The following is a 15,191-nucleotide window of genomic DNA, read 5'->3' as shown; positions in this document are numbered from 1 at the left end:
GGCTCCTGATAAAAACCTCCCGAACAATGAAGGAAATCTAACAAGTAGCAGTTTGCTGCAATCCTCACTGCTAGATGTCACAAACTCCCCCTAAATCTTACACACTGTTCCTTTAAGTGTCTAATGCTTAGATTTTCTGGTAGACCCCCAGTCACCCTGTTTCATATTTGTTCCCCTTACCAACGTTAAAACGAAACCTACACTCTTGTTTAATGGTATCACATCATCAAGGTTTATTATAGGTTCACTACAGCTCATCTGCGTACCAGTCGTGTGAGTTGAGTCATCAAACCAATTACCAATCTTATGGGCTTGTGTGTATTTCAATAGTAATGCATGCACTGCAGAAAGATAACACACTCTCAGTCTCATATATGTACTATATAAGTGCAAAGATGGCGGTGATCAGCATATTTGAAGCCCATGAGGATGCTATTTGTGACTGACTGGTTGAGCATAGATATTTGGAGCATTTGCCAATCCTTGTTGCTATGGCAATTGAGCACCACTGAAACTCGAATGTGTGTGCGTGCCTGTGAGAGTGAGAGAGTACATAGAGTGCATGACTGTAAACAGATGTGTCACAGTTAACAGAACATTTTTTATTTTCCTGGCAAATAAGGCGAGGATGCCATCTTATCCCAACATTGTTCTACAGTCATATCAATAAAATGCGCTTTACCCGCACAGCTAATGTGCTTTCAAGCCTCTGCACTGCCGGTCTGTATGCATGCATGTCGTGCTGAAATTAACTGAAGTGAGAGCGGAGTTGAGGCAGCAGGGGGAGAGGCTGAGACACTGACAGAAAAAAAAAAAGGACAAGAGATTAACTTCCAACCCCCGACACTCCAATGAACAATTCCAGTGTGTCACTGAGAGTGAGGAAAGAGAGGAGGGAGTTATATAATGACCCTTGATGCAGGGTTCAGCTCATATGGGGGAGGGGGACCGGAGTAGTGGTCGCATTGCATCCAGTTCCTGCTGTCAGATTGAATTTGTTGCAAGGCAGGGTCCACCACAACTCATACAATGCGGCACAATACCACAACACACACACACACACCCATTTTACTGATTAGTGTGAGAGCCGGCAGCACTGATTCATGGGCTAGTCCTGTCTGTCTCACTCACTCTAGCACATTTTTCTCTGTGAAGGCATCCCACTGCAAGCCAAGCCCACTGGCACAAAAAAACTACCCATGTTGGAGTGAGAAAGCCGAGATTGACAGCTCGACTTCAGGAAGCGTTTGGGTGCAGGAAGGGAGTTGACACATCGCAGATATGGTAGGTATGGATCTGTGTGATGTCCACCAAACTTCTGCTCTTCCTCTGAGGGGGGACGGGCACACAATCCTCCCATTGTTTAGGAAAACCCCCTTTCCGTGCACTCAATTAGCCCCCCCTTCACCATACCAGCACCATGAGCAGGAAAACACACCCCGTTTGTTCTCAGTCACTCCATCCGCAAGCTACCATAGCAACCCTCACAGCGAGGTTGGTCACATCAATAGGAAGCAATCCCGACACTCATCCAACAGCCTGTGTTTCTGATCATTCCCCAGGGACGAGACAACGGCATCTCCCCTGAGTCCATGTGGAGGTAAAACCCTTTAGGCAGCATCTGTTCACTCAGCGTGTCGGTGACACCCACTGAGGCACGAGACACTCAAATCACCACAAGCAACTGCTGATTATTTACACTTTTAATACTCCTGATATTCATGCAATTTGGTAGCAGAATTCATAATCACACAATTAGTTATGTCCCAGCAGCTTGGGATGACATCTGCCATTCAAGAACTGAATGAAGTGTTGGAAATGGAATGTCATTTCACTCTGAGGTGTTCATCTTGTGCATAGTGTCACTTTGCATAACAGACCTTTAAAAGAAAAAAAAGATACTGCAGTATTGTGAAAGGCAAAACATTTAGCAACAGCCAGCAAGTAGAATATATTTAGAATTACATTCACAGTTTACATTTCTTAGTAACTTGTTTTTTTCATTACACGATCAGATTACGTCATCAGAGTTCATCAGGTCACTTGAGTCAAAACAGTATCATATGACATCAACACGGCTGTCCACCACGGAACAATTCAACAATAACACTAACTAATAATAACTGAAATGATGGATACAAAACATGGATAAGAAATAACACTCAAATACATATTTTTATGTATCCTAATTCATTTTAGGTCAGTCCAGCTAATATTTAAATCAACCCTGATCCCTGATCGACCTGTTTGACAGCAAAATTTGAGATTAATGAAGGCTATTGCAGCAAAGCTAAATATTCCAACCCCTACATATACATATAAAAATCCCCCTCACGGAGCTTGTTTACAGCTGGTATTAACATGCATCTTGGATGATCCCCAAGACAAGTGACAAGTGGTCAGCTCAAAGCCTTTCTGTTAACCTGGCATTAGGATGCTTCTCCTTATGCCTCTGTACTGACCACTTGTAATTAGATCTGTCTTCTGCTCTATACGCAAGTTAACGCGTACATCATTTTGTTTGCAAAAGCTAAATGTGTCATTGTGTCTAAGTGGGAGGGTATGCCCATAATCACACAGTGCCAGGGCTAACTGTTAGCATCACACAGCATTACCCAGCTCAGAAAGAGTAGAGCCATTTTAGTGTTTGTGTGAGTTTGTAAGTACTGTTTAAAGCTGCTTCTAACTGGGCAGACGTTGAACTGACCGTTTGCCAGGAGAGCAGACGGTCCTTCAGCGCTGCGTGTACTGGCGAGGAGTTGATACTCAAGGACATCAGCTGAGCAGGCGGTCCTTCATGTGGCCCAGAACACATTAGCGCTCACCCTGCTGAAAGAACGTGGCCATATGCGGACCAGACCACCTCCGAATGAATAAAGTTGTCTGAGTCTGAATGTGGTCTGAGGGATCTGATCTCATTGTATGCATTCACACATGTGCGTTAGTGAAATCTGCTTGCGAGCCGATCACCCAAGACGCATATCAATACCAGGTGTAAACAGAGCCACAATCATTTCCAGCGGAGTTGTGAGATGCATCAAAAAGGTGAGAATCATTTCTGACAAGGTGCTAAAATACTAAAATCCAGTAGGATTCTCTCGCACAGAGAAAAGCACATATAATTAGTTTTTGTTCCAGTCATTCATTTAAACAATTTCATCATCACATTCAGTGACATTTAATTATTGTACTTTTGAGTTTAAGTCCTTTGTAAAGCGTGAAGCCAGAATTTATCATTATAAAATTAAAGCTGCTCCAGATTTCCAAATGGCAACATGTGTGACTGGAGATTTTCTCCAGAGGCCTAACTTTTCCTTGAAAAGAAAACCAGAAAATACTGTCAAATCGAAAAGAAACAGTTAGTCAAAAAGGCAAATACTAAACTGCGTTTGTTCAGAGTCTGGCACAATTTTACAACATCTTGAAATTCTGCTTCCTATTTAAAGCTCTACAAATCTTGAGGTGTCACAAACAGAAGGGCCAAGTGCTGTTCTTCTTCCTCACAGAGGATCATGTGTGAATCTGGTATCACTGATCCTATCCTTATTATCATGTGACATGTGGTTGCTATGGTGTTCATAAATTAAAGAGCTGTAAAGCCAGTCATTAGCGCCCCCATGTGGGAAACAGTACCAATATTATCTCAGCTGGATGAAAGACTGACATGAAGAGGCACCAGTGGCTTGAGATGTGGAAAGCATACAGGATAAGGTATAGATGGTGTGAAGATATCAAGTAAAAGGTGCAGTAACTTGTGCATGTTGACCACAACTCGAGGTTGTGAAGGAGGCTGACGGCGCTCTGGCCTGGATCAGACCTGTACTGGACCATTCCCATAACCCTGCTTTCAACCAGTTATCAGTGCTGTACCATGATGTCAGAGTATGACCTTCAGCTGTGTTTCTTTTCAGTAGAAGAAAGCTGTGTTATTTCCTTTAATTTTATATATATATTTTTAAAGGTGGATCCTGTTTACCCATGTTTTTGTGTCTGAGTTACTGATGGAGACAACATTTTTTAAACTGGTCCACTATTAAGCGGGAGGGCTTCAGTTAGCAGCGGCAAAACAGGCTGCAATGTAACCACTCGGGGCATGTTCCTCAATTTACATTCACTTAAGTTCTTGTTTTTGCCACTGACAGGCTTGGATTTTTATTATAAGTGTCTGACACCATTATGGAAAGCATTAGTACAGAAATAGATTTATGGTTAAAGAATAAGATCCTTTTTGTTTAAACATAAACAGCCGCACAATCAATATCACCAAACCCACCAGACTCCATGTAAATAAATGGTAATTTTATCATCGTAAAACACACTTCATTCAGTGTTGACAGACACAAAATATAACTCGCAAAACAGTCTTAGTTTGTATTTAAACTGTTCAAACAATCATCCACTCTGGTTTTGTTAAAATAAACCCTTGAATCATCCAGTTAGATGTGAAACAATGCTGGCTCTATGCACGTTAAAATGACTGTTTATTTAAATGGAGTCTGGTGGGTGAGGTGATGGCGATTTCAGGGCTGTTTCTGTTTAAACAAAAAGGACTTTATTCTTTAACAAAAAAGTCTATCTCTGTAGGGATACTTTATATATTGTTGTCTGACTGTCTCATTTCCATCAAGCAGTCCGGTGTAGTTCAGTTGGTTACACATTAGAAAGGTGTGTCAAAAGTTGTGGGTGGTAGCAATAAATCTGTTCCATGTAGTTCTGTTTTTTCATAACCCCTCTCTCGACCCAATGAACACGGCCACTATTTTTCAATTTCCCATCAGTTGCGACAGAGAAACACTCCAGTCTTTGTTTTAAAAAATTTCAGTGTGAAACCCTGTTACATGGACGATCAGCGAGGTGCAGATGTTCCTCTCCATCACTCCTGAACAGGAAATACAGCGAGAGCTGGACGGAGCAGCAGAGTACTGTCTGCGGTGAAAAAAAAGGTTAAGTATATGTCTGTATGGGGTATGTATCGGTTCGGTATGTATGTACCGCAAGTGTTTGGCGGAAACACAGCTATATATTAACAATCTGAGCCTGTCAGTAGCAAAAACAAACACTTTTAGAGGATGTACACTGACTGTACAAACATGCCCCAAGTGATTATGTGGCAATCAGCTGGAGCCCTGTCGCTCAGTACTGGACAACATTGTTGTTCTCCTTAGAAACTTAGACACAAAAGGTTGAAAGATGCCCAATCATGTATGTATAATTTTTTTGTGTCACTTAAAAATTTCCCCTTAAAACAGTTCAGAGACACAGCTGATGGTTGTCATCTTAAAACAGTTATTTTGTTTCATAAGGATCATCTGCTGTCATATAGGACTCAAAACCCATGTCTCTATCTTCCTGTTTGGTCAAACCCTGGATCTCCTGGTGTGTGCATCCAGTGTCAAGGCTTGTACCAATTCATGGAGCGTCGGAGAGCTTTCTCCCAGCTCTGAACAACGGGGATGTATTCCCGACTTGGGCTGCAAGCACCGCCCTGGGGTACTCCTTTGGGCAAGAATGCCTCGTCTGTGTTCTGCAGCTTCTTCAGCTCTTCCTTGGTCCTCCAGAAGCCTGCAGTGACAGTGGAGGACAGAAGATAAGCAACATAAACGCCAAGCCTTAAAAAAAGATGCCTGTGTGACACAAGAAGTCCTATAAATTCATAATGTGGCACTCTGAGTGATACAAATGAGCCTATGCCCCCATCGCTAATCAATGGCTGAAAGTGCTGCAGAATTTTTTTTCCACATCACCCAACACTACTGGCTGCTGATCCAATAAGAACTAATGGTTCTCAAACACATGATTCACATTATTATTCAGTCATCAGCACCACCTGCTTCTGTCCTGTTATAAAACAACACGGACAAATTCATCGTCTGTGTTTGATTTAATTAAACACTGACTAATGTATAATAATCTAATTACATAATGTGAATAATTAAATGGAAAACAGGTTACGTAACAAAGAGCAGCATTTCAGTTTGCTTCTCCTGCCAGTGCCAGGAATAAAAATAGGACTTTTGATCATGACTTTTCAAATGCAACCCATTGTCAGGACAAGGATTTGTGATATTTTTAGAGGAAAACAAGGAATCATTTTGAAAGTAAAGAGTAACATTTAAGCGTCTGGTCTGTGTCTAACTGCTTGACAGAGCTGCTTCTCTTCTTTGTGCTGAGCAACATCTCCAAGACACACAGGTTCAAACAACTGGACAAGAAGAACTGCAAAAATGTTGAGCATTTGAAAAGCATGTCAGGTCATGTGCAAGTGTGTCTGCGTACCCGTTCCAAGCCCTGCGACAAAAGCAGCCCCTAAACACGACATTTCCAAGTGTTGAGGTCTGGCTACCTTCCTGCCAAACAGGTCTGCAGTCAGCTGCATGACGAAGTCGTTGGCAGAAACACCGCCATCCACCCTGAGACGGAAAGAAAGAAAGATAGCACACTCAATTACATAGAAACTCACTTTACTGTAACAGTATCAGAGAAATATAGAGCTGTAATGCATTGCCAATAAAAGCTGAACTGCATTAGTGGAGGCAGGATACACAGGAGTCCACTCTGTTACACCCAGTTTGCTGGCTGAAATCCAAAAATCCTACAAATCAGATACTGCACTGTAAGCTGGGATATCAAAGAGTTGGGAGACGACGACGTGAGCTAAATGCTTACATGACTCTTTTTCATGTGTGCAGCGAGTTTACATTACTACAATGAGATACACTTTAGTGGATTAGGAAAACCGCACCTGATCTTGGTGATGGGAATATCAGTTTCTCTCAGCATCGTCTCGTAGAGCTGCTTGTTCCTAAAAAGAATAAGTACAAGAGACAATATCACTGACTACGTTTACACACACAAAATATTCTGGTTTTTGCCCTTATTCTGAAAAAGACAATAGTCCTACAAAGCTGTTTATGTGGCTAATGAAAATGAATGTTATTTATCACATTACAATATGAGCATGTAAGTAGTCAGTAGAATGAATGAGAATGATGGTAAGGAAGGTTGTACTGAACAGCTCACCTAAAGGCAATAGACTCCAGAATGGCACGCACCAGATGGCTTTTATTCGTTGAAGGTTTGAGGCCCATGAGTGAGGCACAAGCTTTGGGATCATTCAGAGGAGCCTTTGGATGATAAATAAATACATAAACGTGTCAAATATCTCAGTGAAAAACAGAGTGCAGCTATACTGTTTTACGTGGTTACTGTATATAGCTCCTATTTGTGCAACCATTAGATTTGTAATCACATGCTTATAAACTTAAACATTCAGAACACACTTACAAAGGCCAGATCACAATGGAGGGCAGAGAAAAAAAGAGACACAGAACCATGTTACACAGAGAAAGTAAAAAGGTAAATCCATGCCCGCATTAATTTCAAACTACATGTGCTACAGTGAATATGGTTGTGTGCATGTCTGTATAGAAAAGTAAATACATTTTTTTTTTTTTACACAGATACACTGACATGCACATTGTACACATCTACCTGCAGGCCGCTGAAGGAAGGAACGAAACACACTCCGTCTGAGTCGCTGACACTATAAGCCATGGCGCTGGTCTCCTGGACGTCAGAGAAGAGCTCTGCAACGACACACGCAGGTTTAACACACTCCCTCTGAATCTGTCAGTCGCTGCTCAGAGTAAAGAGGATTATTTCTTACACACAGACAACTTTCACGGAATATTTCATCCCCTAAATAACCTTTTGTATACTACTTACTCACGCCGTGTTACATTGCATCATGGAGAATATTCTTGGTGAACTGAAGTCATGGGCGACCCATATCAAAATGTCTACGTACTAACTCACACAGCTTGTGCAGTATAATCCAAGTCTCACTCCCAGTCGTATGCTCAATACTTCCCAAACAATAATATTTAAAGAAGGAAACTTTCACACTGTTGTTCAAGGTGGGAACTTCACGTTGTTATGCCACCACGCTGTTCTGTATAAAAGGCACAATCACAGAATGGGGTAACAGAGTCGTCTCGTCTTTAAGCCATTATCGGAGGTAGTAACTGTGTCGAAACTATGTCTGTATGAAATGGACAGCTGGCAGGACGGGATCATGGGAGGCACAGGTGTGACAATTAACTGACGTGTTATTTTTGTAAAGCACAGCAGGACATTAAAAAAGTAGCTGATAGCAGTTAGCAGCTAACTCAAAAATAGAAGAACAGGAGCTGAAAATGTCCGCTAACTTGGAAAACAATGAGGTCCAGGACACAATAAGACGAACAAATTAACTGTTCAAGGCAGTGGTAGACCAGCAGCTCCCACGTTCAGCGAGTTAAAATGACCGTTTTTGTCAATAGAGTCTGGCTTTGAAGAGTATAAAGATGAGTGATACTTTAAACACGGATAACTTGATTCCTGCATTTTGTTTTTGATGCAATACAACCTCATAAAACCTTTCATCTACCTGCCAACATTCTTGTGAATAAGATAAATTATTGATTATTGCTCACCCAGCTCCTGTGCCCATTTGATGGCAGTTCCTGTGTCTGCTGCGTTGCCTTCCGCCAGATACACCACCTCTGAGCCGATCTTCCAGCCCACCAGAGGATACAGACCTGCAGAGAGGAAACTTGTAATGTGGCTGTATGGACACATCTGGATAGAATAATCTTAAAATTTTTGTGCATCTTGCCTCACCTGCTACGGATGTATGTGGTTGGCTCCCGGTGTTGATGTCCATAAAGGTGCCTGTTCCCATAGTGATCTTGACATCACCAACGTCAAAGCAGCACTCTCCAAACATGGCTGCCTGCTGGTCCGCCATCTACGGCAGAGGGACAGAGGGCATGTGTTGTGAAAACAAAATGGTAGAACAGGTTTAGTCTCATCTGAGCAGCACTGGAAACACCTACTGTGTCTAATAATCCAAGTTTGACTAAGAGGAAGACCCTGTGTGAGTAAAAAACTTCAATGTGTCACTATTCAAACAAGGCATCTTTCCACCAGGAATTCTACTTTGTGTTATGTTCTCGTCCTGCCACACATTCCCTGATGATGATTAACTACATAACGTGGCTTACTTTCCCTTTTACAGCACAGTGTGAGTCACAGTGACTTGGACACGCCGGCATAAATGTGGCAATCAATGTTTTTAAATCATAATCACACAGATAACAGAGTGTGTTGTTGACTACTTACCACTGACATGATGGGAATGGACACTCCAAAGATGGACGGGTCTGTGGAACCAAAGTCATGGCTGATGCATCGTGAGGAAGAAACCAGAGACAATGCATCATCTCACACACTTCATTCACAACATCACATAATTGCAATGATTACAAATATCATGTCACTCATGAGTGGAAATCTTCGGCATATGTATTAATTTTGACACTATGTTAAAGGTATACTAAGACAGAATTGTCCATAACTGTTTGTAGACAGTATCGCCAGAGACAGTGAAAGCCAACCCCAGATTCACTCTGCTTGGCATTTTGTCTTACATCATTTGTCTTTTTTTCTGTGAATTGTTTTACTCTCATGCAAACACAAATGTGCTTTTGTCAGTTTTTTTTCAGTGACAAATAAACGATGTATCCAGTCAGACATTTTCAAAGCAGCTTAAAATGCAACTCTTAAGACTGGTGATTCATGTAATGTAACTGACAGATGACTTTTTTTTTTTTTTTTTTGTCTTGCATATGACCCCTTAATACAAAATGTATTATTATTGTATTAAAATGTATTCAGGTTTAGAGGTTTGAGGAAGTACAAGTTTACAGCATTTGGAGAAGTCGAAGAAAAAAAAAGGATGACAAAAAAAAAAAAAAGATAGTTATGTGACGCAAAATTCACTTTTTTTCCTCATATCTGACTCAAGTAATCGTCTTGCAGCAGCTTAGATGAATCTCACAATCACATGGGTGACTCCCAGATTAAGACATACTGACTTAAGTGTTACATTACATCTGACATCTGGGTAACAAGTCAACAATTGTGGAATACTATGTAAAGTACACTTATGGCAAATGCAATAAATGTATGCTTTTATATCAAAGGAATACTCCTCCTCCAAAAGATCATTTGTATATCAATTACTCACCCTGTCTTATGTTGACTTTGTGAGGACATGCCTCCACAGTGAACAAAGCATCCAAAAAATGCAAACATTATCCATGAACTTAAGTCTTAGGCAACCACAGTTAACAACAGCAAAACTATATCAACACAGCTGTTTGGTGCAGTATAATCCAAGTCTGATTTATCCAGTTGTATGGTCAGTACTTCCCAAACAATATTTAAAATACTTCTACATGAACAGTCTTGCACACAGATTTGTTTTAAACAGTAAGGTTTCAGTAAAAATGCATGTGTTTGGGGAGTACTGAGGATATTACTGGATAAATGAGACTTTAGGAACCTTTTACACTCCCGTTCAAAGCGGGCATTTCAAGTCTTTATTCCACCGTGCCATTCTGTATAAAAGGTACAATCACAGAATGGGGGGACAGAGTTGTCTCGCCTTTACACCAGCATCACAGGTAGTAATAGTGCCGAAACAATGTCTGTATGAAAGGGACAGCTGGCAGGACGGGATTATGGGAGGCACGGGTGTGACGTTTTAATGACGTGTTATTTGTGCAACCCACCGCAGGAGATTTAAAAAGTAGCTGTTAGAAGTTAGCAGCTAACTCAAAGAAGAAGAATAGCGGCTGAAAATGTTCACAAACTTGGAAAACAATGATGCCCAGGAGCTCCTTTCCCTCCAGGCAGAGGACGAGATCAGCCACCATATAACAGTGACAGGAAATTATTTTCATTGCCATGTTGTGCCATTGTTGTTGTGAAGTGCTGTCAATGTGAACAAGTTGTGTGAGATTTGTAAATGTATGTAAAGGATATTTGATTTATTTTGCTGTGGTTAAACATGACTCCCTAGGACTTCAACTCATCAAAAGTTTTTTCCAGAATTCAAAGTCACATGGGGTGAGCAACTGATATACAAATGATCATTTTGGGGTGAAATATTCCTTTTAAAGACTTTTACTGGCTAAGACATGACTCACGTGCCACATGGAATTTGAAGGAAATGGTTACTCACCCTGTATCTTCTACTTTAGGGAAAATAGAGAGAGGCAGTGAAACTAGAGAGCAGAGAAACCCACTCCAGCACATCTGTGAAAAAAGGTCACATGGCATTGATATGAAAAAACAAAACAAACACCAAAAACAGAAATAAAAAGTAAATGAACACTCCACACACCATACCTGATAGGAGTCGAAAATTCCTGTTGCACTGGCGTTAGAGTAGTCTGTGGCATGGACCTTTCCTAAAACGGGTTCAGTGACATAAATAAAAACAATCAGAAAATGTAAAACCACAAAAAAAAAGTCCTTTTGAATTAGCCCCCCCCCACCAAACTCCTCCTCTCCCACTGGGGTTAGCTAAAACATTTCAGCCAATCAGTGATGCAGCAGGATTGGAGACACAAAGAACATTTTGTCCAGGATTTTTAATCCTGTTAGGCATTCTGGCAGTGTAAAATGCAATCGACTGGACAAATGATACATTCCTGAGCTTCACATAACAAATACCACACACACCTTTTGTGAGTTTGAACAGGAGCCAGGTGTCTATTGTTCCGAAGCAGCAGTTACCCTCAGCTACTGCTTGACAAACCTGAAAGATTGAAGATGATAAGGCTGAAAATAGAAGTAAAGGTGAAAGGATGTGGTGATACTCTGATACAGACTCTGCCATCTGGGTACAGTGGTATGCTTTGGTTTTTCCACCTGGGAGGCCTGATCTAGGTTTGAGTTGAAATGGTTTAAATGTCAGCCACACACACACACACACCCACACACACACAAACACACACCTGCTTGCAGTGTGTTAGGACCCAGACGAGGCGGAAGGTGACATGTTGAGTGGAGAAGACGATAAGACTTGCTGCAAGTGACCGTTTTTCTCTGGTCACGAAGTAGACCGCCTTCATCGCACCATGGATTGTCTACGGTTGTTGTAAAAACAGTATGAAGGTACATGATAGAGTTGCTCGTTGTTGAACTAAATTTTTACCAAGACCGCACTCAAGTAAGAAATTCTAGTCCTTCATCTTGTCTCTTAAAGGAATACGTCACCCACAAACTGGTCTTTTGAATATCAATTACTTTAAAACTTTTCTCACACACACACAAAGTGAAAAGGGTCAGTGTTTAACACCACCTAAACTGTATGAAAATATGGTTTTACAAACTCTATACTCATGCAGTATAAGCCAAGTCTAATTTATTTCAGATTCACCAAAGTCAGACAATAACACAATCTACTGATTGAGGCAGCGGTAAACCAGCAGTTTCTGTGATAGCGAGGTAAAATCCCTGTTTTTGAAATGGAGTCTCGCTTTGAAGAGAGCATGGATAAGTTTCACTTTTAGTTTACTTCCTGGTCTGAAAGGGCTGACTGTCTGGGAAATACTGAGCATACAACTGAATAAACGAGACATGGATTATAGTGAATGAGTTGTGTGAAAGTTTGTAAACAGATCTTTGAATACAGTTTTGCTGTTGTTAAATGTGGCCGCCAATGACTTCAATTCATCAAGACATTTCCCATGGTGGCATTCACAAATTTAACATAACACAGGGTGAGTAATTCATGTACCAAGTGATCATTTTGTCGGTGAAGTATTCCTTTAACTTCCAAACATACTCACTAAAACTACATGACAGGCAGAGATGCAGTCAAAGACTCACTTTCATTGTGCAGGATCTGTTCCAGGACTTCACCAGGTCTGCAGACCTCTGATCCTGCCAGCTGATGAAGTTATGGAAAGGAACCCCAGTTCTCCTGTCAAAATAAAAGAGAGGAAGTAAAATGAACCTGAGATGGAAACAGGATGGAGAAAAAGACTATACGAAAGCAGGTTGAACAGGTGTGCTACAGCAGTTCTCAAGTTTGCCTACAAGTCACGTGGGCTTCTTTGGAGGTAACTTGATTAATATAATTCATTAATTTTACCTGTCCCATGTTGTGAAGGTGCCTCGTTGGGTGGAAATGCCCAGGGCTTCTATCTGATGCATTTGTACCTCTGCATCTACACCATGAGCAGCACAGGCACACACATTAACATGGTTGTGGTGAGGAACAGGAGGAGATTTTTGAAACGGAGACTCACACGTAGGGTAGGGCTACAACAATTAATCGATTAGTTGTCAACTAATCAATCATGAACTAATTTGATGATTGTAAATCTTAAATGTGGATATTTTCTGCTGTCTTTACTTCTCTGTGACAGTAAACCGAATATCTTTGGGTTGTGGACAAAAGAAGACATTAGAGGACACCATCTTGCGTGTCATTCTTCACCATTTTCTGACATTTTATAGACCAAACTAATCAATTAATTATGAAAATAATCAACATATGAATCAACAACAAAAACAATAGTTAGTTGCAGCCCCAACATAGCACTTTACTGTATGCTTTTTGAGGACAGACACAACTTTCCCAAGTTAATAATTTTCTTAACAAAACCAAGACAGAGTTGAACTGACATTCAATGGTGATATAACAACTTGAGCCTTGTCAACTATTAAAAATGACATGCAAAGATATTTTTTTCTATACCAGGAAACAAAAGGGTTTCTAATGTAGTGTGGACAAAACAGCCTTTCATATGTCACCATAAGGTAATCCATTAAAATCACAAAACAGGATGAAGACTCGAAAATAAACAATGACTTATATCAACACCTATTAAGGGTGACTGCAGTGCTGCTATTTGGAATTCACTGAGCAGTAGCCAGGTGTAAATAAATTAGTCGCATCTCAGAATATGTTTGTCAGCCTTAAGTTGTATTTGTTGTATTTGAAAAAAACAAAATGGGCATTTAAACATGAATTAAAGTAAGATATGCAAAAAAAATCCTCCGCACACTGACATAGACTTTACTATCGAAATTTGCATTCGTTCGAATGAATTAAAGTACGAACAGTATTTTCTCAAATAGGCATTTGTTAAAGGATGTGTCTATTCTCATGAATAATGACTCACATCCAGTCAAATTCCGTGGAATGGCTGTAGATAGATGTTGCAACAGAAAATTACGCAAGTGTACCTTGCACAGCTCCCTGGACCACAGTAATAAACCCTTTCCACAGCACATCTGGGTCCATCTCCACGTATCCAACCTCTGGATACAGGGGGACAATCTGGAGAAAGTTTAACCAAAAGAAAAAGCACAAAATTAGCCTCAAAATAATTGAGTAAGTTTGTGTTTGTGTCACACATAGACTGATGCAAGTGGGTGGTGCACTTGAGAAATGTTTAAACCAAAAGGACAACGAGAGGAACATGGGTACCTTGGTAGTGCATGATCCTCTGATTGTTGCCTCCTTATCATAGACGTGACATCTGATTGACGTAGTTCCCACATCCACCGACAAAATGAAGGTCTCCTTCTTGAATCCGTTCCTCTGACTCCCCATTGTAGAAACGTTTATCCTACTACTACTCAAATCAGTCCCACATCCTCCATGGTCAGCTCATATTGGTGCTGTTTACACCCTGTATGGATGACCTGACCTGATAATGCCTTATCTGCACCAGGTGAAACGTCGTGTTGATTCTGCAACTCAACCTTTGCACAGCCAGTTCTTCAAAACCCAGTTCCAGTTCTACCTGTTTGAGTCAAGTGTCAGCTGCTTTAATGTCACTTATATAGAAACAGCCGTTGGTAATGACATGATCTCAGGTTCACTACAACAACGCGACTTAATGTGTATAAAATAGGAAAATTACGCACGTAAAACGCACGTGAACCTAAGAGTTAACACAGTGCTATATGGAAAAACACAACGTGACGAGGCTCAGTTATTCTTCTAGTCAGATTTACAGAGATTAAAGTCGGCTCTGGTGGAGAGCTGAAACACAACTGTAAATGGGAGTTGACCAACTCAACCGTGTAGTTAACGTTAAGCTAATTGGCTACTTAGCTAAGTAGCTGTCACAAAATGAAATTTGAGCCGTTATTTGCTTCAAAAAACTCCCAATAATGCTTCTTCCCTCTTAGAATCAACCGCTGCGACCCCATATTTACCGAAGTTGTGCTCATAGCAGTCAAGTCCATACGCCAGTGTCGGCGGGGAGAATCCGAAAGTAAGTTGTTGTCGCTGAATTGCATAAACTGATACCCCTGCCGGCCTCCGTAGTACAGTACGC

General features: G+C 40.9%; 1 protein-coding gene across 3 annotated transcripts; it reads right to left on the bottom strand.

Annotated features, from left to right (window-relative positions):
• Positions 1-1,685: 1,685 nt before the first annotated feature.
• On the bottom strand, positions 1,686-15,174 carry gk5 (glycerol kinase 5). 3 transcript variants are annotated; one of them, XM_049598997.1, is made up of 17 exons: positions 15,070-15,174; positions 14,333-14,651; positions 14,089-14,182; positions 12,989-13,064; positions 12,724-12,817; positions 11,847-11,978; positions 11,572-11,647; positions 11,236-11,297; positions 11,069-11,142; positions 9,163-9,223; positions 8,662-8,788; positions 8,475-8,579; positions 7,492-7,586; positions 7,021-7,124; positions 6,743-6,802; positions 6,277-6,410; positions 1,686-5,562 (listed from the first exon to the last, which is right to left on the bottom strand). In XM_049598997.1, the coding sequence occupies exons 2-17, from the start codon at positions 14,456-14,458 to the stop codon at positions 5,393-5,395; spliced, it is 1,590 nt and encodes a 529-aa protein (XP_049454954.1). In that variant the 5' UTR covers positions 14,459-14,651; positions 15,070-15,174; the 3' UTR covers positions 1,686-5,392. The 3 variants fall into 3 exon arrangements, with proteins under 3 accessions (XP_049454954.1, XP_049454953.1, XP_049454955.1); XM_049598996.1 differs by having other exon boundaries at positions 14,333-15,119; XM_049598998.1 differs by lacking the exon at positions 12,989-13,064 and having other exon boundaries at positions 14,333-15,120.
• Positions 15,175-15,191: the final 17 nt, after the last annotated feature.

This window comes from Epinephelus fuscoguttatus, linkage group LG15, assembly GCF_011397635.1.
Source record: "Epinephelus fuscoguttatus linkage group LG15, E.fuscoguttatus.final_Chr_v1".
Classification (NCBI taxonomy): Eukaryota; Metazoa; Chordata; class Actinopteri; order Perciformes; family Serranidae; genus Epinephelus; species Epinephelus fuscoguttatus.
The sequence above is the reverse complement of the archived record's forward strand: the minus strand, read 5'-3'. Positions and strand labels throughout refer to the sequence as shown.